Source organism: Pristiophorus japonicus, chromosome 3 (assembly GCF_044704955.1).
Source record: "Pristiophorus japonicus isolate sPriJap1 chromosome 3, sPriJap1.hap1, whole genome shotgun sequence".
Taxonomy (NCBI): domain Eukaryota; kingdom Metazoa; phylum Chordata; class Chondrichthyes; family Pristiophoridae; genus Pristiophorus; species Pristiophorus japonicus.
The window spans coordinates 217,777,890-217,799,777 of NC_091979.1; the positions used below are offsets into that span (position 1 = coordinate 217,777,890).

Here is a 21,888-nt window from a genome sequence, read left to right on the forward strand (position 1 = left end):
CATGTGTTCGTCTTTTGTCAGCTTGGGCTGATTGATATAGGTTCTCTCACTAGTTCTTTCTTCTTGGAGAAATAATTGGTATATAGCCTTGTTTACAGCAAATGGTTTCCCTCTTATCTTTCTTCCTGAAATAATTGGTTTCATGGCCTTGTTCACAGGAGATGGTTTCCTTCTTATCTCTGTCTTCCCAGGCATTCCTACAGTGGGCCTCACAGGGTTATTGCTCGGTCAGTGAACGTTCAACAGTTCACAGTTTGACTACCTGATTTCCCATAATGCCTGGGCAGCCATTTTATGTGTGTGTCCATTTAAGCTTATGTGAGTTTTAAATATCCAGCAGGTGCCTAATGCCTAAGTCTATATATATTTCTACTCTCTACAACACAGTTATATACCGTAATGTGAGATACATGACATTTACAATATACATTAATGATTTAGATGAAGGAATTGAGTGTAATATCTCCCAAGTTTGCAGATGACACTAAGCTGGGTGGAAGTGTGAGCTGTGAGGAGGACGCTAAAAGGCTGCAGGGTGACTTGGACAGGTTAGGTGAGTGGGCAAACGCATGGCAGATGCAGTATAATGTGGATAAATGTGAGGTTGTCCACTTTGGTGGCGAAAACATGAAGGCAGATTAGTAAAAGTGGAGGTGCAACGAGACCTGGGTGTCATGGTACATCAGTCATTGAAGGTTGGCATGCAGGTACAGCAGGCGGTTAAGAAAGCAAATGGCATGTTGGCAGAATATTATCTGAATGGCGGAAGATTAGGAAAAGGGGAGGTGCAACGAGACCTGGCTGTCATGGTACATCAGTCATTGAAAGTTGGCATGCAGGTACAATAGGCAATGAAGAAGGCAAATGGTATGTTGGCCTTCATAGCTAAGGGATTTGAGTATAGGAGCAGGGAGGTCTTACTGCCGTTGTACAGGGCCTTAATGAGGCCTCACCTGGAATATTGTGTTCAGTTTGGGTCTCCTAATCTGAGGAAGGACATTCTTGCTATTGATGGAGTGCAGTGAAGGTTCACCAGACAGATTCCCAGGATGGCAGGACTGACCTATGAGGAGAGACTGGATTGACTGGGCCTTTATTCACTGAGTTTAGAAGGATGAGCGGGGATCTCATAGAAACATATAAAATTCTGACGGGACTGGACAGGTTAGTTGCAGGAAGAATGTTCCCGATGCTGGGGAAATCCAGAACCAGGGGACATATTCTTAGGATAAGGGGTCGGCCATTTAAGACTGAGATGAGGAGAAACTTCTTCACTCAGAGTTGTTAACCTGTGGAATACCCTGCCGCAGAGAGTTGTTGATTCCAGTTCATTGGATATATTCAAGAGGGAGTTAAATATGGCCCTTACAGCTAAAGGGATCAAGGAATATGGAGACAAAGCCAGGAAAGAGGTACTGAGGTGAATGATCAACCATGATATTGAATAGTGGTGCAGGTTCGAAGGGCCGAATGGCCTACTCCTGCACCTATTTTCTATGTTTCTATAACACTGGGGTACAGTTCTGTTGGGTACATCATCGTCATCGTCCCCTCGAGTCGAGGATGACTTGCTTCCACGTCAAAAAGTTGACAAGTGGTGCAATGAAGGACCTAATATTCCAGGTCCCGAATTAAATCTTGAAGGGTGGAAGATGCCTGTGCGTGGATTTTTTTAACGTGTGGTGGCCATTGCACACCAGCCACCACACGGGCGTGACAGAGCTTGGTCCGGTGGCAAGAGTTATCCAAGACGAGTGGCGACCAGCTCTGCTGCACGGACGTAGTGTGCACACGTATTGCAGTGTGGGCTGGCCCGTGCTGCCCCTGGACCCCGAATTCACGCCTCTCCTGGGCCCCAATCAAGTCCCTCTACAATCTCTCGCCGCTCCTTCGCCCCGACCTCGCTGCGCCTGCTGGTGGGAACAGGTCTGTCACTGAATAACACTGGGACACAGTATTGGTGGGTACATGTCTGTCATTGTATGACACTGGGATACAGTTCTGGTGGGTACAGGTCTGTCACTGTGTAACACTGGGGTACAGTACTGTTGGGTAGGTCTGTCATTCTATAACACAAGGGTACAGTAGTGGTGGGTAGAGGTCTGTCACTATAACATAGAAACTAGGTGCAGGAATAGGCCATTCGGCCCTTCGAGCCTGCACCGCCATTCAATGAGTTCATGGCTGAACATGCAACTTCAATACCCCATTCCTACTTTCACGCCATACCTCTTGATCCCCCTAGTAGTAAGGACTACATCTAACTCCTTTTTGAATATATTTAGTGAAATTGGGGTACATCATCATCACCCGTGTCATGCTCCTTCTGTGCCATGTGGGAAATCAGGGACGCTTCCAGTGTCTCTGACGACTACGTGATCAGGAAGTGTTTCCAGCTGCAGCTCCTGTTAGATCGCATGATGGCACTGGAGCTGCAGATGGATTTGCTCTGGAGCATGCGCGATGCTGAGGATGTCGTGGATAGCACGTTCAGTGAGTTGTTCACACCGCAGGTAAAGTTTAGAAAGGCAGATAGGGAACGGGTGACCATCAGGTAGAGCAGGAGTAGGAAGGCATTGCAGGAGTCATCGACATATAGATTGGACTAACCAAGCTGGTAGCAATGCGGTGGAGGAGGATTTCCTGGAGTGTATTAGGGATGGCTTTCCAGACCAATATGTCGAGGAACCAACTAGAGAGCTGGCCATCCTAGACTGTGTGTTGTATAATGAGAGAGGATTAATTAGCAATCTTGTTGTGCGAGGCCCCCTGGGGGAAGAGTAACCATAATATGGTAGAATTCTTTATTAAGATGGAGAGTGACAGTGTTAATTCAGAGACTAGGGTCCTGAACTTAAGGAAAGGTAACTTTGATGGTACGGGACGTGAATTGGCTAGGATAACTGGCAAGTGATACTTAAAGGGTTGACAGTGGATAAGCAATGGCAGACATTTATAGATTACATGGGTGAACTTCAACAATTGTACATCCCTGTCTGGAGTAAAAATAAAACGGGGAAAGTAGCTCAACCGTGGCTAACAAGGGAAATTAAGGATCGTGTTAAATCCAAGGAAGAGGCATATAAATTGGCCAGAAAAAGCAGCAAACCTGAGCACTGGGAGAAATTTAGAAGTCAGCAGAGGAGGACAAAGGGTCTAATTAGGAGGGGGAAAATAGAGTATGAGAGGAAGCTTGCAGGGAACATAAAAACTGACTACAAAAGCTTCTATAGATATGTGAAGAGAAAAAGATTAGTGAAGACCAACATAGGTCCCTTGCAGTCAGTCAGGTGAATTTATATGGGGCAAAGAAATGGCAGACCAATTGAACAAATACTTTGGATCTGTCTTCACTAAGGAAGATACAAATAACCTTCCGGAAATACTAGGGGACCGAGGGTCTAGCGAGAAGGAGGAACTGAAGGAAATCCTTATTCTTCAGGAAATTGTGTTAGGGAAATTGATGGGATTGAAGGCTGATAAATCCCCAGGGCCTCATAGTCTGCATCCCAGAGTACTTAAGGAAGTGGCCCTAGAAATAGTAGATGCATTGGTAATCATTTTCCAACATTCTATTGACACAAGAGATTGATGTGCAAAGTTAGAGCACATGGGATTGGGGGTAGTGTACTGACATGGATTGAGAACTGGTTGTCAGACAGGAAGCAAAGAGTAGGAGTAAATGGGTACTTTTCAGAATGGCAGGCAGTGACTAGTGGGGTACCGCAAGGTTCTGTGCTGGGGCCCCAGCTGTTTACACTGTACATTAATGATTTAGATGAGGGGATTAAATGTAGTATCTCCAAATTTGCGGATGACACTAAGTTGGGTGGCAGTGTGAGCTGCGAGGAGGATGCTGTGAGGCTGCAGAGCGACTTGGATAGGTTAGGTGAGTGGGCAAATGCATGGCAGATGAAGTATAATGTGGATAAATGTGAGGTTATCCACTTTGGTGGTAAAAACAGAGAGACAGACTATTATCTGAATGGTGACAGATTAGGAAAAGGGGAGGTGCAAAGAGACCTGGGTGTCATGGTACATCAGTCATTGAAGGTTGGCATGCAGGTGCAGCAGGCGGTTAAGAAAGCAAATGGCATGTTGGCCTTCATAGCAAGGGGATTTGAGTACAGGGGCAGGGAGGTGTTGCTACAGTTGTACAGGGCATTGGTGAGGCCACACCTGGAGTATTGTGTACAGTTTTGGTCTCCTAACCTGAGGAAGGACATTCTTGCTATTGAGGGAGTGCAGCGAAGGTTCACCAGACTGATTCCCGGGATGGCGGGACTGACCTATCAAGAAAGACTGGATCAACTGGGCTTGTATTCACTGGAGTTCAGAAGAATGAGAGGGGACCTCATAGAAACGTTTAAAATTCTGATGGGGTTAGACAGTTTAGATGCAGGAAGAATGTTCCCAATGTTGGGGAAGTCCAGAACCAGAGGTCACAGTCTAAGGATAAGGGGTAAGCCATTTAGGACCGAGATGCGGAGGAACTTCTTCACCCAGAGAGTGGTGAACCTGTGGAATTCTCTACCACAGAAAGTTGTTGAGGCCAATTCACTAAATATATTCAAAAAGGAGTTAGATGAGGTCCTTACTGCTAGGGGGATCAAGGGGTATGGCGAGAAAGCAGGAATGGGGTACTGAAGTTGAATGTTCAGCCATGAACTCATTGAATGGCGGTGCAGGCTCGAAGGGCCGAATGGCCTACTCCTGCACCTATTTTCTATGTTTCTATGTTTCTATGTTTCTAGATCAGTTCTTATGGACTGGAGGGTAGCTAATGTAACCCATTTTTAAAAAAAGGAGGAAGAGAGAAAACCGGGAATTATAGACCGGTTAGCCTGACATCAGTGGTGGGGGAAATGTTGGAATCAATTATTAAAGATGAAATAGCAGCGCATTTGGAAAGCAGTGACAGGATCGGTCAAAGTCAGCATGGATTTATGAAAGGGATATCATGCTTGACAAATCTTTTAGAATTTTTTGAGGATGTAACTAGTAGAGTGGATAAGGGAGAACCAGTGGATGTGTGGACTTTCTGGACTTTCAAAAGGCTTTTGACAAGGTCCCACACAAGAGATTAGTGTGCAAAATTAAAGCACATGGTATTGGGGGTAATGTATTGACGTGGATAGAGAACTGGTTGGTAGACGGGAAGCAGGGAGTCGGAATAAACGGGTCCTTTTCAGAATGGCAGGCAGTGACCAGTGGGGTGCCGCAGGGCTCAGTGCTGGGACCCCAGCTATTTACAATATACATTAATGATTTAGATGAAGGAATTGAATGTAATATCTCCACGTTTGCAGATGACATTAAGCTGGGTGGCGGTGTGAGCTGTGAGGTGGATGCTAAGAGGCTGCAGGGTGACTTGGATAGGTTAGGTGAGTGGGCAAATGCATGACAGATGCAGTATAATGTGGATAAATGTGAGGTTATCCACTTTGGTGGCAAAAACAGGAAGACAGAATATTATCTGAATGGTGATAGATTAGGAAAAGAGGAGGTGCAACGAGACCTGGGTGTCATGGTAAATCAGTCATTGAAGGTTGGCATGCAGGTACAGCAGGCGGTGAAGAAGGCAAATGGCATGTTGGCCTTCATAGCTAGAGGATTTGAGTAAAGGAGCAGGGAGGTCTTACTGCCGTTGTACAGAGCCTTGGTGAGGCCACACCTGGAAAATTGTGTTCAGTTTTGGTCTTCTAATCTGAGGAAGGGTGTTCTTGTTATTGAGGGAGTACAGCGAAGGTTCACCAGACTGATTCCCAGGACTGACATATGAGGAAAGACTGTATCAACTGGGCTTGTATCCACTGGAGTTTAGAAGAATGAGAGGGGATCTCATAGAAACAGATAAAATTCTGATGGTATTGGACAGGTTAGAGGCAGGAAGAATGTTCCCGTTGCTGGGGAGTTCCAGAACCAGGGGTCACAGTCTAAGAATAAGGGGTAAGCCATGTAGGACTTTTTCACTCAGAGAATGGTTAGCCTGTCGAATTCCCTCCCGCAGAGTGTTGTTGAGGCCAGTTCATTAGATATCTTGAAAAGGGAGTTAGATATGGCCCTTATGGCCAAAGTGATCAAGAGGTATGGCGAGACAGCAGGAAAGAGGTACTGAGGTTGAATGATCAGCCATGATCTTATTGAATGCCGATGCAGGCTCGAAGGGCCGAATGGCTTGCTCCTGCACCTAATTTCTATGTTTCTATGTACAATACTTGTGGGTACATGTGACCTGTCCCTGTATATCACTGGGGTGGAGTATTGGTATTGGAAATCAAAAATTTGTTGTTAAAGGTTTTAATATCCGGAAGACTGATGATTAGAATAACAAGACACTGGTAGATGATATAAAGGCCATCTCATTGAGGCATCCAAAGGACATTTAAAAAAAACATGAAAATAACTTGGTGGTGCAGCATATTGGAGTTCCTGTGTACTGGGCTGTTAATTGGTCGACTGCAATTGCCCACATGGTTAGTTGTGTGCCCTGTCTGGGGAAAGTGCTGAGCCGCTCTGGTACTTCACCACAGGAAGGTGGCTCCAAACTGCTGTTGCACACCTGCTGGCAACTCACTTGAGAGAGAGATCAGCAGGGGCCTAGCAGTCGGCCTTCAGAGTGTGTTCCCAGCCAAACAACATGGAGACAATTGGAGAGGTAAAATGGAGCAACATGAAATTACATGTAAGAAAATAAATTATTCTTTGTTTTCTAGATGACTTTGTGAATACAGTTAAGAAGTCTGTATCAGGATTTGTCAGCTATATAAAGTCAGTGTCACCATTTGGTTACAAGGTCATGCAAGTAGAATCCAAATCGACCGTGAAAAGGCAGTCGGCCGAACCGCTGAAACAGGTCAGTGCTATAATTAGTCAGGTCTAAGCTTATGGAAATAATCGGATAAACAAAGAATCCCCACAGTGATAACTGCATGATATTTCTCCTGCACTGTTTGCCTATTGGTACAACTGTAGCTCTGATAATGTAAATATTACCCATAATGTTGTGAAGCAAGCCTGCTGTGAGGAAGTCCCTGGGAGCTGTGTCACTCTGAGTTAGACCGGCACACTGCAAAGGGCTCCTGTGTCACTCCAGCACAGCTGCTCCACACACACTGCAAGGGGGTTCCTCTGTACCCTGTGTGTTACTTCAGCATGTCTGCTGCTAAGTAAAGATAGGCTTGTGTGGGAGAAGTCTAAATGAGTGATGGATGCAGCATTTCTTTAAATGTTTTTTTTCCTGCGGTTTGTTTGTGCACCCAGTCTCTCTCTGAGGATCTGGTTGGTAAGTGAGAGTCTCTCGGTCATCTAATTTCCATGGTATTCCAACGGCTGTGCCTGTAACCTGTCGGTGTTCCCCATGATTTAGCAAGGCCTCTTTTCACGTTCACTTGCTACTTCCCTTTGTGGTTTTATTTTACATCTCTGGAAAGAGGGAATGAGCAGTCTTTACTGATGGTGTGCCCTCATGCAGCTGATTTATTCTACTGCATCTTCCCATTTTTAGTGAGCTTTGCATTGCAGATTTAGGAGAAGTTACTTTGGCGGCAGGGGGCGGGGCGCGGGAGGGTTGCAGTGAAGGAAAGTCTTGGTTCACCCTTGTACAGTGGTCGTGTTAATCTCTGTCTGGAATGAGACTGAGAATAGCTGTGTTGTTTTGTAATACAAATATTTAGATTGTTAGACAGTTTAAAAATACAATATTAAATTCACGATCCATACTGTGTACATATGTATGTTTTCTGTGTGTACTTTTTTATTGAATTTTGATGAGTCACCGCTTGTGAGTAGATCTGAACTTCAATTCGCTCCCCCTGTTGGCCCAGTTGAAAGACATGTAACTGAGCCATAGACCTAAAGATTTCTGGTTCAGTTTCTGTGTGTATCTTCTTAGGCAGTCCGCCGGAGTCGAGGATGACTAGCTTCCACACTAAAATGTATTCTAAGGTGACAGATGAGACCAATGCGGGATCTGCAGTCTCTGTCACAGGTGGGGCAGACGGTGGTTGGAGGGACGGGTGGGTGGGGTGCTTGATTTGTCGTACCATGGAAAAGCTCCTTCTGCTTTTTGTACTTGGCTTCCGCGTGCTCCCGGCAAAGAGACTCGAAGTGGTCAGTGCCTCCTTGAATGTTCTTCCACCACATTGAGCGGTCTTGGGCCAGGGATTCCCAAGAGTCGGTGGGGATGTTGCATTTTTTCAAGGAGACTTTGAGCGTGTCCTTGAAGCGTTTTCTCTGCCCTCCTGGGACTCGCCTGCCGTGTCGTAGCTCGGAGTAGAGTGCTTGTTTCTGGAGTCTAGCATCGGGCATGTGGACAATGTGGCCCGCCCACCAGAGCTGGTCTTGCGTGGTCAATGCCTCGATGCTGGCAATGTTGACCTGAGAGAGAACGCATGTGAGGCCCAGACTCTTGTATGCTTCAGTGAAGTTGTCAACGATGATTTGGAGTTCGGACTCTGAGTATGCACAAACTCAATCGTCATCTGCATATTGTAATTCAATGACAGACGTTGGAGCAACCTTGGGTCTGGCCTGGAGGCACTGGAGGTTGAACAATTTCCCGCTTATCCTGTAGATTAACTCCACTCCAGCGGATAGCTTGTTAAGAGTGAGATGAAGCATTGCAGTGAGGAAGATTGAGTATAGAGTTGGTGCAATGACATAGCCTTACTTGACCCCGGTCTGCACTTGTATTGGGTCTGATGAATCCGTTGGTAAGAATCACAACTTGTATGTCATCGTGAAGCAGGCGGAGGATGGTGACAAATATTTGAGGGCAGCCGAATTTGAAAAGGACACTCCATAATCCCTCACGATTGACAGTCGAAGGCCTTTGCGAGGTCAAAGGAAGCCATGTACAGAGATTGATGCTGCTCCCTACATTTTTCTTGGATTTCTCGCGCGGTGAAGATCGTGTCCATTGCGCCCCTTAGTGGGCGGAATCCGCATCTGAGAGGAGCTCATCAGCCACTGGGAGGAGATGATTAAGGAGGATTCTTGCGATGATTTTCCCTGCAGCAGACAGCAAGGAAACTCCTCTGTAATTACCATAATCGGACTTGTCCCCTTTCTTGACGATGGTCACGATTATGGCATCTCTGAGATCCCCAGGCATGCTCTCCTTCTTCCAGATAAGAGAGATGAGGTCATGGGTTCGTGCCCAGAGTACTTCTCTGCCATGCTTTAGTACATCTGCTCCTGAGGTCTTGTTGTTCTTCAGTTGTCGGATGACCTTTTCAATCTCATGCTGGCTGGGATTGTGCCGAGGTGGTGACGGGTAGCATATTGTGGGATGGAGCCAAGGACACTCATGTCAAAGACAGAGTCTCAGTTTAGGAGATCTTTGAACTGCTCCTTCCAGTGGGCACTGACTGCCTTCTCTGTCCTTGATGAGCACCTCTCCGTTCTTGGCTCTCAGTGGAATAGGACCTTAAGTGCTAGGGCCGTAGGTGAGCTAGACTGCAAATTGCTCCCCCTGTTGGCCCAGTTAAAGGCATGTAACTGAGCCAACGACCTAAAGATTGCGGGTTCAGTTTCTATGTGTATATCGGGAAGATCTCCGATTCGATTCTGCTCTGCACTGAATTAGCTAACAGTTGGGATAGTAGTTAAGGTGCTTCAATTTGCCATAGCTCCTTGGGAGGCAACAATCTGCCAAGATTCCTACTCCTAATCGCGATCCAGTCACCCCCCACCGCCCCACTTCCTGGAAAGTGCAAATGCCTGCATATTGGACACAAACAGGATTGGCATTGACTGTGATGCTTCATTGTCTAATATCCTGTGAAAATTCACCTTTTGGGCTCACACAATAAGAATGGTCACAGGTGAAATGGTCAAACACATGGCTGATGCAATTTAATACAAAGAAGAATGAGGCGAGGCAATATAAACTAAACAGTACAATTTTAAAGGAGATGGAACATGGAGACCTTAAGGTTCACATACACAGATCTTTGAAGATAGAAACATAGAAACATAGAAAATAGGTGCAGGAGTAGGCCATTCGGCCCTTTGAGCCTGCACCGCCATTCAATGAGTTCATGGCTGAACATGCAACTTCAGTACCCCATTCCTGCTTTCTCGCCATACCCCTTGATCCCCCTAGTAGTAAGGACTACATCTAACTCCTTTTTGAATATATTTAGTGAATTGGCCTGAACAACTTTCTGTGGCAGAGAATTCCACAGGTTCAGCACTCTGGGTGAAGAAGTTTCTCCTCATCTCGGTCCTAAATGGCTTACCCTTTATCCTTACACTGTGACCCCTGGTTCTGGACTTCACCAACATTGGGAACATTCTTCCTGCATCTAACCTGTCTAAACCCATCAGAATTTTAAACGTTTCTGAGATCCCCTCTCATTCTTCTGAACTCCAGTGAATACAAGCCCAGTTGATCCAGTCTTTCTTGATATGTCAGTCCCGCCATCCTGGGAATCAGTCTGGTGAACCTTCGTTGCACTCCCTCAATAGCAAGAATGTCCTTTCTCAAGTTAGGAGACCAAAACTGTACACAATACTCCAGGTGTGGCGTCACCAAGGCCCTATATAACTTTAGTAACACCTCCCTGACCCTGTACTCAAATCCCCTTGCTATGACTGCCAACATGCCATTTGCTTTCTTAACCGCCTGCTGTACCTGCATGCCAACCTTCAATGACTGATGTACCATGACACCTAGGTCTCGTTGCACCTCTTTTCCTAATCTGTCACCATTCAGATAATAGTCTGTTTCTCTGTTTTTACCACCAAAGTGGATAACCTCACATTTATCCACATTATACTTCATCTGCCATGCCCACTCACCTAACCTATCCAAGTCACTCTGCAGCCTCATAGCATCCTCCTCGCAGCTCACACTGCCACCCAAGTTAGTGTCATCCGCAAATTTGGAGATACTACATTTAATCCCCTCGTCTAAATCATTAATGTACAATGTAAACAGCTGGGGCCCCAACACAGAACCTTGTGGTACCCCACTAGTCACTGCCTGCCATTCTGAAAAGTACCCATTTACTCCTACTCTTTGCTTCCTGTCTGCTAACCAGGGAAATTGATGGGATTGAAGGCTGATAAATCTCCAGGGCCTCATAGTCTGCATCCCAGAGTACTTAAGGAAGTGGCCCCAGAAATAGTGGATGCATTGGTAATCATTTTCCAACATTTTATTGACTCTAGATCAGTTCCTATGGACTGGAGGGTAGCTAATGTAGCCCCACTTTTTTAAAAAAGGAGGGAGAGAGAAAACAGGAAATTATAGACCGGTTAGCCTGATATCGGTGGTGGGGGAAATGTTGGAATCAATTATTAAAGATGAAATAGCAGCGCATTTAGAAAGCAGTGACAGGATCGGTCCAAATCAGCATGGATTTATGAAAGGGAAATCATGCTTGATAAATCTTCTAGAATTTTTTAAAGATATAACTAGTAGAGTGGACAAGGAAGAACCAGTGGATGTGGTGGACTTTCGACAAGGTCCCACACAAGAGATTAGTGTGCAAAATTAAAGCACATGGTATTGGGGGTAATGTATTAACGTGGATAGAGAACTGGTTGGCAGACAGGAAGCAGAGAGTCGGAATAAACGGGTCCTTTTCAGAATGGCAGGCAGTGACCAGTGGGGTGCCGCAGGGTTCAGTGCTGGGACCCCAGCTATTTACAATATACATTAATGATTTAGATGAAGGAATTGAATGTAATATCTCCACGTTTGCAGATGACATTAAGCTGGGTGGCGGTGTGAGCTGTGAGGTGGATGCTAAGAGGCTGCAGGGTGACTTGGATAGGTTAGGTGAGTGGGCAAATGCATGACTGATGCAGTATAATGTGGATAAATGTGAGGTTATCCACTTTGGTGGCAAAAACAGGAAGACAGAATATTATCTGAATGGTGATAGATTAGGAAAAGAGGAGGTGCAACGAGACCTGGGTGTCATGGTAAATCAGTCATTGAAGGTTGGCATGCAGGTACAGCAGGCGGTGAAGAAGGCAAATGGCATGTTGGCCTTCATAGCTAGAGGATTTGAGTAAAGGAGCAGGGAGGTCTTACTGCCGTTGTACAGAGCCTTGGTGAGGCCACACCTGGAAAATTGTGTTCAGTTTTGGTCTTCTAATCTGAGGAAGGATGTTCTTGTTATTGAGGGAGTACAGCGAAGGTTCACCAGACTGATTCCCAGGACTGACATATGAGGAAAGACTGTATCAACTGGGCTTGTATCCACTGGAGTTTAGAAGCATGAGAGGGGATCTCATAGAAACAGATAAAATTCTGATGGTATTGGACAGGTTAGAGGCAGGAAGAATGTTCCCGTTGCTGGGGAGTTCCAGAACCAGGGGTCACAGTCTAAGATGTCATGGTACATCAGTCATTGAAGGTTGGCGTGCAGGTACAGCAGGCGGTTAAGAAAGCAAATGGCATGTTGGCCTTCATAGCGAGGGGATTTGAGTACGGGGCAGGGAGGTGTTACTACAGCTGTACAGGGCCTTGGTGAGGCCACAACTGGAGTATTGTGTACAGTTTTGGTCTCCTAACTTGAGGAAGAACATTCTTGCTATTGAGGGAGTGCAGCGAAGGTTCACCAGACTGATTCCCGGGATGGCGGGACTGACATATGAAGAAAGACTGGATCAAATGGGCTTGTATTCACTGAAGTTCAGAAGAATGAGAGGGGATCTTAAAGAAACATTTAAAATTCTGACGGGTTTAGACAGGTTAGATGAAGGAAGAATGTTCCCAATGTTCCCAATGTTGGGGAAGTCCAGAACCAGGGGTCACAGTCTAATATATTCAAAAAGGAGTTAGATGTAGTCCTTACTACTAGGGGGATCAAGGGATATGGCGAGAAAGCAGGAATGGGGTACTGAAGTTGCATGTTCAGCCATGAACTCATTGAATGGCGGTGCAGGCTCGAAGGGCCGAATGGCCTACTCCTGCACCTATTTTCTATGTTTCTATGTTTCTATCTTCAAAGATCTGTGTATGTGAACCTTAAGGTCTCCATGTTCCTGCACCTCCTTTAAAATTGTACTGTTTAGTTTATATTGCCTCGCCTCATTCTTCTCTGTATTAAATTGCATCAGCCATGTGTTTGACCATTTCACCTGTGACCATTCTTATTGTGTGAGCCCAAAAGGTGAATTTTCACAGGATATTAGACAATGAAGCATCACAGTCAATGCCAATCCTGTTTGTGTCCAATATGCAGGCATTTGCACTTTCCAGGAAGTGGGGCGGTGGGGGGTGACTGGATCGCGATTAGGAGTAGGAATCTTGGCAGATTGTTGCCTCCCAAGGAGCTATGGCAAATTGAAGCACCTCAACTACTATCCCAACTGTTAGCTAATTCAGTGCAGAGCAGAATCGAATCGGAGATCTTCCCGATATACACACAGAAACTGAACCAGCAATCTTTAGGTCGCTGGCTCAGTTACATGCCTTTAACTGGGCCAACAGGGGGAGCAATTTGCAGTCTAGCTCACCTACGGCCCTAGCACTTAAGGTCCTATTCCACTGAGAGCCAAGAACGGAGAGGTGCTCATCAAGGACAGAGAAGGCAGTCAGTGCCCACTGGAAGGAGCAGTTCAAAGATCTCCTAAACTGAGACTCTGTCTTTGACATGAGTGTCCTTGGCTCCATCCCACAGTATGCTACCCGTCACCACCTCGGCACAATCCCAGCCCGGCATGAGATTGAAAAGGTCATCCGACAATTGAAGAACAACAAGACCTCGGGAGCAGATGTACTAAAGCATGGCGGAGAAGTACTCTGGGCATGAACCCATGACCTCATCTCTCTTATCTGGAAGGAGGAGAGCATGCCTGAGGATCTCAGAGATGCCGTAATCGTGACCATCGTCAAGAAAGGGGACAAGTCTGATTATGGTAATTACTGAGGAGTTTCCTTGCTGTCTGCTGCAGGGAAAATCATCGCAAGATGGCAGAAGAAGTTGATAAGACTGTTTAAAAAAAGGAAATGGGATCCTGGGCTTTTTAAATATAGGAATAGAGCACAAAAATATTGAAGTTATGCTAATCCTTTATAAATCACTGGGTAGGCCTCAGCTGGAATATTGTGTCCAATTCTGGGTACTGCACTTTAGGAAGGAGGGTGCAGAGGAGATTTGCCAGGAATGGGAGACTAGAGAAGCTGAGGTTGTTATCCTTCAAACAGAGAAGGTTAAGGGGAGATTTAGTAGAGGTATTCAAATTACGAGGGGGTTTGACAGAGTAGATAGTGAGAAACTGTTTCCAGTGGCAGGAGGGTCGGAGTTCAGAAGAATGAGAGGGGACCTCATAGAAATGTTTAAAATTCTGACGGATTTAGACAGGTTAGATGCAGGAAGAATGTTCCCAATGTTGGGGAAGTCCAGAACCAGGGGTCACAGTCTAAGGATAAGGGGTAAGCCATTTAGGACCGAGATGAGGAGAAACTTCTTCACCCAGAGAGTGGTGAACCTGTGGAATTCTCTACCACAGAAAGTTGTTGAGGCCAATTCACTAAATATATTCAAAAGGGAGTTAGATGAAGTCCTTACTACTCGGGGGATCAAGGGGTATGGCGAGAAAGCAGGAAGGGGGTACTGAAGTTTCATGTTCAGCCATGAACTCATTGAATGGCGGTGCGGGCTAGAAGGGCTGAATGGCCTACTCCTGCACCTATTTTCTATGTTTCTATGTAACCAGAGGACACAGATTTAAGATAATTGAAAAAAGAATCAGAGGGGAGATGAAAATTATTTTACGCAGCGAGTTGTTATGATTTAGAACGCACTGCCTGGGAGGGCTACATATAGTGATGCCACTATTCCCGGCCAAATTGGAGACGGCTAATTCCCCCATCAATTACAGCTGTAAGTGACTGGGATTGATTTTACGCACGTAACTTGTATGTAACGATCCTCCACTCACTGCATTTTACGAGAGAAATTCCCTGCCTTTCTTTGGAGACATTGCTATAGTTTTGGTCATGAGTTCTGTTTGCTGTAGTTCATAGAGATTCTTTTTTAAATAGACTCTGTAGACTGTTTGCTGTAGTGCGCTGTTTAAATAGACTCTGCTGAGTAAATAGACTTTGCTGTAAAATAGACTGTTGGCTGACACAGTGGTGTCAATAGACTCTCTGGCCTGGAAGGGTGATGGAAGGAGATTCAACAGTAACTAAAAAGGGAATTAAAAAAAACTTGAAAAGGAGTACATTGCAGGCTTTGGGGAAAGAGCAGGGAAGTGTGTCCTAATTGGATCGCTCTTCGAGAGACTCGGCACAGCCACCATGAGCCGAATGGTCCCCTGTGCTGTACTATTCTTTGATTCCAGGTTGCGGAGGTCTGCCTGTGCCTATGGAACTATACTCCAGCATGGATTATTGTGCTCACAAGGTGAGAAAGGAGGCTCAGAAATTACAGATTGCATGGACAATGCATCTATATACTTTTAAGTGTGCGTCCCAGTTTAATGGAAACCAGATTTTCGTCTCTGCTCTGGTCACCCCAGGCCAAGTATCACCTGTGACTGAAGAGACAGGCAGGGGACCAACATATCTCTAAACTGACTGCCTGGAGGTTGTGTGAAAGAATACCAGAGGGTATCTGTGAAACTTTACTGCAGCAAAAAGTAATTGGGCAAGGATTTGCTGGAGCGGAGCATCTTGTGGCATGTTCCGTTAGTTGGAACTTTTTGCTCGTTAGTTAGAGTTGGCTGAGGGGTGATGGCACCTTACCCTTAAATGAAGCCTTCCTGCCTGGCTATACCTTCCACCGTGGTGGCAGTGTGGCTCTCATCAGCAAAACACACCTTGGTCTGTCCTCCTACTCCTCCGGCACTTTCTCCTCCTTTGAGCATCTCGCCCTATTCCACCTCTCTCTCCCCTCTCATTTAAAATTTTCGTTCTGCACCCAAGTACCATAAAATGTTATTACCGATATTTCTTTACTACTTTCCTCCCTCTGCCTCTGCACCGAACAAATTCTCATCCTTGGTGATTTCAACCTCCATCTCAATTCACCATGCTCTCCTCTGAGTTCACTGGCCTCCTGTTCTCCCTTAATCTCTCACTCCATGTAAACTCCCCAACCCATATTCACAGCCAGCCCCTCGACCTTGTCATCTCTCATGGCCTCGCTACTCCTATTGTGTCAATTGTAGATAAGGCCATCTTTGATCACTTCCTCGTATTGCTCTCCACCCACACACCCCCTTTCACCCCCCCCCCCAACCCCACGTCTTCTGTGTCCGCCCCTGGAAAAAACTCTCGCGACTCTCTTACAACTGCACTTATGAACTCCCGACTGTCCAGCCTTTGGCCCTCTATTCACCATGACATCTCTTCAGCTACCGATCTGCTCAATCACACCCTCACCACCACCTTTGATGCCCTAGTCCCTGTTAAAATAATTACTCTCTCTCACCCTGGCCATTCCCCCTGGTACAGCCCTTCGCACCCTTAAGTCCAAGGGACATAGACTTGAACGGATATGGCAGACAGCTGGTTTAGCCATTCACCACCAGATCTGGCTGGACCACATAAAACATTATTGGGTCCTGCTTCTCGTCTACCAAATTAAGAACTTTTCCAGAATCATTCTGGAATATAAAGATAAACCACGGCTTCTATTCTCCACTACTAACTGTCTTTTTAAACCCCTCTCCCCAGTATTCACCCTCACCTCTGACCAATTAAGTGTGAGGAGCTCATGGACTTCTTTGTCTCAAAGATTGAGACCATTCGTTTGGCTGCCTCTGCCTCTTCCCTTCCTTCCCCTAGCCCACCGGGCCAAACTTTCTCCAAGGAAGCCCCTTACCCTAGCCCTGACCTCACATCTTTCTCCAGTTTCTCTCCAATCTCCCCTCATGACCTTTCCGAGTTCATCTTGTCCATGAGACCCACTTCCTGCTCCCTTGACCCTGTTCCCACCAAACTGCTGACCATCCATCTTCCTTTTCTGGCTCCCATGTTAGCTGATATTATTAACTGTTCGCTCTCCTCTGGTACTGTCCCCCTCTCCCTCAAATCTGCCGTCATCACCCCTCTCCTCAAAAAACCAACCCTCGATTCCTCCATCCTTGCAAACTGTCGCTCCATCTCCAATCTGCCTTTCCTCTGCCAAGACCTCGTACGTACTGTCGCCTCCAAAATCTGTGCCCATCTTTCCTGCAACTCCATGTTTGAATCCCTCCAATCAGCTTTCCGTCCCTGCCACAGTACACAAATGGCTCTCATCAAAGTCACAAATTACATCCTATGTGACTGTGACAAAGGCAAACTATCCCTCCTCGTCCTTCTTGACTTGTCTGCAGCCTTCTCCAACGCCTCTTCACCATTGTCCAGCTGGGTGGGACTGCACTTGCCTGGTTCCATTCTTATCCATCTAATCGTAGCCAAAGAATTACAACAACAACAACAACAACAACTTTTATTTATATAGTGCTTTTAACGTAGTAAAACTTCCCAAGGAGCTTCACAGCAGTGTTATAATACAATTTGATATATTTGACACCGAACCACATAAAAAGAAATTACGGCAGATGACCAAAAGCTTGGTCAAAGAGGTAGATTTTAGGGAGCGTCTTAAAGGAGGAAAGAGAGGCAGAGAGGTTTAGGGAGGAAGTTCCAGAGCTTGGGGCCCAAGCAGCTGAAGGCACGGCCACCGACGGCTGAGCAATTATAATCTGGGATGCTCAAGGGGGCAGAATTTGAGGAGCGCAGACATCTCGTGGGGTTGTGAGTCTGAAATAGATTACAGAGATAGGGAGGGGCGAGGGATTTGTAAACAAGGGTGAGAATTTTGAAATTGAGACATTGCTTAACCGGGAGCCAATGTCGTCGTTGTCGTCTTCTTTGGCTGTCCCTCGGAGTCTAGGATGACTTGCTTCCACACTAATATGAGTTCTCAGGTGACTGAAGAGTCCAATTCGGGACGTACAGTGGGGCAGATTGTGGTTGAAGAAACGGTGGGTGGTGTGCTTGGGTTGTCGTGTGCTCCTTCCGTTGTTTGCGCTTGGCTTCCGCTTGTTCCCTGATGAAGAGACTCGGTATTCGGCGCCTTCCTGGATGCTTCTCCTCCACTTTGAGCGGTCTTGGGCCAGGGATTCCCAGGTGTCGGTGGGGATGTTGCACTTTTTCAAGGAGGCTTTGAGTGTGTCCTTGAAGCATTTCCTCTGCCCACCTAGGACTCACTTGCCATGTCGGAGCTTTGAGTAGAGCACTTGTTTTGGGAGCCTTGTATCGGGCATGCGGATGATGTTGCCCGTCCATCGGAGCTGATCGAGCGCGGTCAATGCTTTGATGCTGTGGATATTGGCCTGAGCGAGAACACTGACGTTCGTGCGCCTATCCTGGCAATGGGTTTATAGGATCGTGTGGAGGCAGCGTTAATGATATTTCTCCAGTGCTTTGAGGTACCTGCTGTACATAGTCCATGTCTCTGAAGCACATCGGAGGACGGGTATCACTACTGCTCTGTAGACCATGAGCTTGGTGCCGGGTTTGAGGTCCAGGTCTTCAAACACTCTTATTCAGGCGACCAAAGGCTGCGCTGGCACACTGAAGGCGGTGTTGGACTTCATCATCGACATCTGCCCTTGTTGATGGTAGGCTCCTGAGATATTGGAAATGGTCCACGTTGTCCAATGCCTCGTCATGAATCTTGATAATCGGGGGGTAGGTTCGTAGAGGACCTTTGACTTACGGATGTTTAGTGTAAGGCCCATGCTCTCGTACGCTTCGGTGAAGATGTTGACGATGGTTTGGAGTTTGACCTTCGAGTGTGCGCAAATGCAAGCGTCATCTGCATACTGTAATTCAATGACAGAGGATGAGACGACCTTGGATCTGAACTGGCGGTGACGGAGGTTAAACAATTTCCCATTTGTTCTGTTGATTAGCTCCACTCCAGCGGGGAGCTTATTGAGGTTGAGATGGAGCATTACAGCAAGGAAGATCGAGAAGAGCATTGGTGCAATGACACAGCCTTGGTTGACACCGGTCCGCACGTGTATTAGGTCTGTGATGGATCTCTAGGTCAGCATCATGACTTGCATGTCACTGTGAAGCAGGTGGTGGATGGTGACAAACTTTTGAGGGCAGCTAAATTTGAGGAGGACACTCCATAATCCCTCACGGTTGATAGTGTCGAAGGCCTTTGTGAGGTCAAAGAAGGCCATGTACAGAGGTTGGCGCTGTTCTCTATATTTCTGTTGAATTTGGAGGGGGTGAAGATCATGTCCATTGTGCCCCTTGGAGGGCGGAATCAACATTGCGACTCTGGGAGGAGCTGTTCAGCCACTGGGAGAAGGCGATTGAGGAGGATTATTGCGATGACTTTCCCTGTGGCAGACAGCAGGGAAACTCTTCTGTAATTGCCGCAATCTGACTTGTCACCTTTCTTGAAGATGGTCACGGTTACAGCGACTCTGAGATCCCCTGGCATGCTCTCCTCTTTCCAAATAAGAGGTATGAGATCATGGATTCGCCAATAGTGCTTCTCTGCCATGCTTTAGTGCTTCGGGGGGGATTCCATCTGCTCCTGAGGCTTTGTTGTTTTTCAGTTGTTGGATGGCCTTTTCAGCCTCGTGCCGGGCTGCGCTTGTGCTGAGGTGGTGGCGGGAAGCATGCTGCCAGATGGAGTTGAACACGCGCGTTGAAGACAGAGTCTCGGTTAAGGAGATCTTCATCGTGCTCCTTCCAGCAGGCACTGACTGCCTCTCTGTCCTTGATGAGTACCTCTCCGTTCTTGGCTCTCAGTGTGGTAGTACTTTGGATGCTTGGGCCGTAGGTGGTCTCGAGTGCACTAAAGAATCCACGCACGTCGTGGTTGTCGGCCAGTTGCTGGATCTCCTGCGCTTTTTCCACCCACCATCTGTTCTTGGATCACGAGTTTTATGTTGGACCACAGCCTTCATACGTCTATAGAGCTGCATTTTTGCTCTCGAGTTGTGTTGCTGTTTCCAGTTCAACAATGCCTTGCGCTTGCGGCTTATTAGCTCCTGGATCTCCTGGTCGTTCTTGTTGAACCAGTGTTGATATTTCCTGGTCGAGTGACCAAGCGTCTCTTCTCAGGTACTAATCATAAGAACATAAGAACATAAGAACATAAGAACATAAGAACATAAGAACATAAGAACATAAGAAATAAGAGCAGGAGTAGGCCATACGGCCCCTTGAGCCTGCTCCGCCGTTTAATACGATCATGGCTGATCCGATCATGGACTCGGGTCCACTTCCCTGCCCGCTCTCCATAAACTCCTTATTCCTGTATTGTTTAAGAAAATGTCTATTTCTGTCTTAAATTTATTCAATGTCCCCGCTTCCACAGCTCTCTGAAGCAGCGAATTCCACAGTTCCACAACCCTCTGAGAGAAGAAATTTCTCCTCATCTCAGTTTTAAATGGGCGGCCCCTTATTCTAAGATTATGCCCCCTAGTTCTAGTCTCCCCTATCAGTGGAAACATCCTCTCTGCATCCACCTCGTCAAGCCCCCTCATAATCTTGTACGTTTCGATAAGATCACCTCTCATTCTTCTGAATTCCAATGAGTAGAGGCCCAACCCACTCAACCTTTCCTCATAAGTCAACCCCCTCATCTCTGGAATCAACTTTGTGAACCTTCTCTGAACTGCCTCCAAAGTATATCCTTTCGTAAATGTGGAAACCAAAACTGCACGCAGTATTCCAGATGTGGCCTCACTGATACCCTGTACAACTGTAGCAGGACTTCTCTGTTTTATACGCCATCCCCTTTGCAATAAAGGCCAAGATTCCATTGGCTTTCCTGATCACTTGCTGTACCTGCATGCTAACTTTTTGTGTTTCATGCACAAGTACCCCCAGGTCCTGCTTTACTGCAGGATTTTGCAATCTTTCTCCATTTAAATAATAACTTGCTCTTTGATTTTTTTCTGCCAAAGTGCATGACCTCACACTTTCAAACATTATACTCCATCTGCCAAATTTTTTCCCACTCATTTAGCCTTTCTATGTCCTTTTGCAGATTTTATGTGTCCTCCTCACACATTGCGTTTCCTCCACCTCCAACATCAGCAAACTTGGCTACATTACGCTCGGTCCTTCACTCCAAGTTGCTGATATAGATTGCAAATAGTTGGGGTCCCAGCACTGATCCCTGCGGCACCCCACTAGTTACTGATTGCCAACCCGAGAATGAAGCATTTATCCCGACACTCTGTTTTGTGTTAGTTAGCCAAACCTCTATCCATGTTAATATATTACCCCAACCCTGTGAACTTTTATCTTGTGCAGTAATCTTTTACGTGGTACCTTGTCAAATGCCTTCTGGAAGTCCAAATACACCACATCCACTGGTTTTCCTTTATCCACCCTGTTCGTTGCATCCTCAAAAAATTCTAGCAAATTTGTCAAACATGACTTCCCCTTCATAAATTCATGCTGACTCTGCTTGACCGAATGTTGCTTTTCCAAATGTCCTGCTACTGCTTCTTTAATAATGTACTCTTCCCAACACAGATGTTAGGCAAACTGGTCTATAGTTTCCTGCTTTTTGTCTGCCTCCTTTTTTAAATAGGGGTGTTACATTTGCAGTTTTCCAATCTGCTGGGACCTCCCCAGAATCCAGGGAATTTTGGTAAATTACAACCAATGCATCCACTTTCCCTGCCGCTACTTCTCAAGACCCTAGGATGCAAGCCTTCCGGTCCAGGGGATTTATCTGCTTTCAGTCCCATTATCTTACTGAATACCACCTCTTTAATGATTAAGTTCCTCCTCCCCCCCCCCCCCCTTTTTGTCTGGAGGCCTTGAGGGTAGACCAGGCACTGTGGACACTCTGCGTCTCCGGTTCACTGGAAGTCGTCAGGTTGGTTGTGAGGCGCTGGCTGAATAGGGCTTTCTTAGCAGGGTCTTTGAGTGTTCCAGCG

General features: G+C 46.4%; 1 protein-coding gene across 1 annotated transcript in view; it reads left to right on the plus strand.

The window, feature by feature from the left end:
* Nucleotides 1–21,888, plus strand: part of senp2 (SUMO specific peptidase 2) — a 143,961-nt gene that overhangs the window by 27,993 nt on the left and 94,080 nt on the right. The window contains 1 exon segment of the mRNA XM_070873889.1: nt 6,717–6,856. Within this exon segment, the coding sequence (XP_070729990.1) occupies nt 6,717–6,856 (140 nt within the window).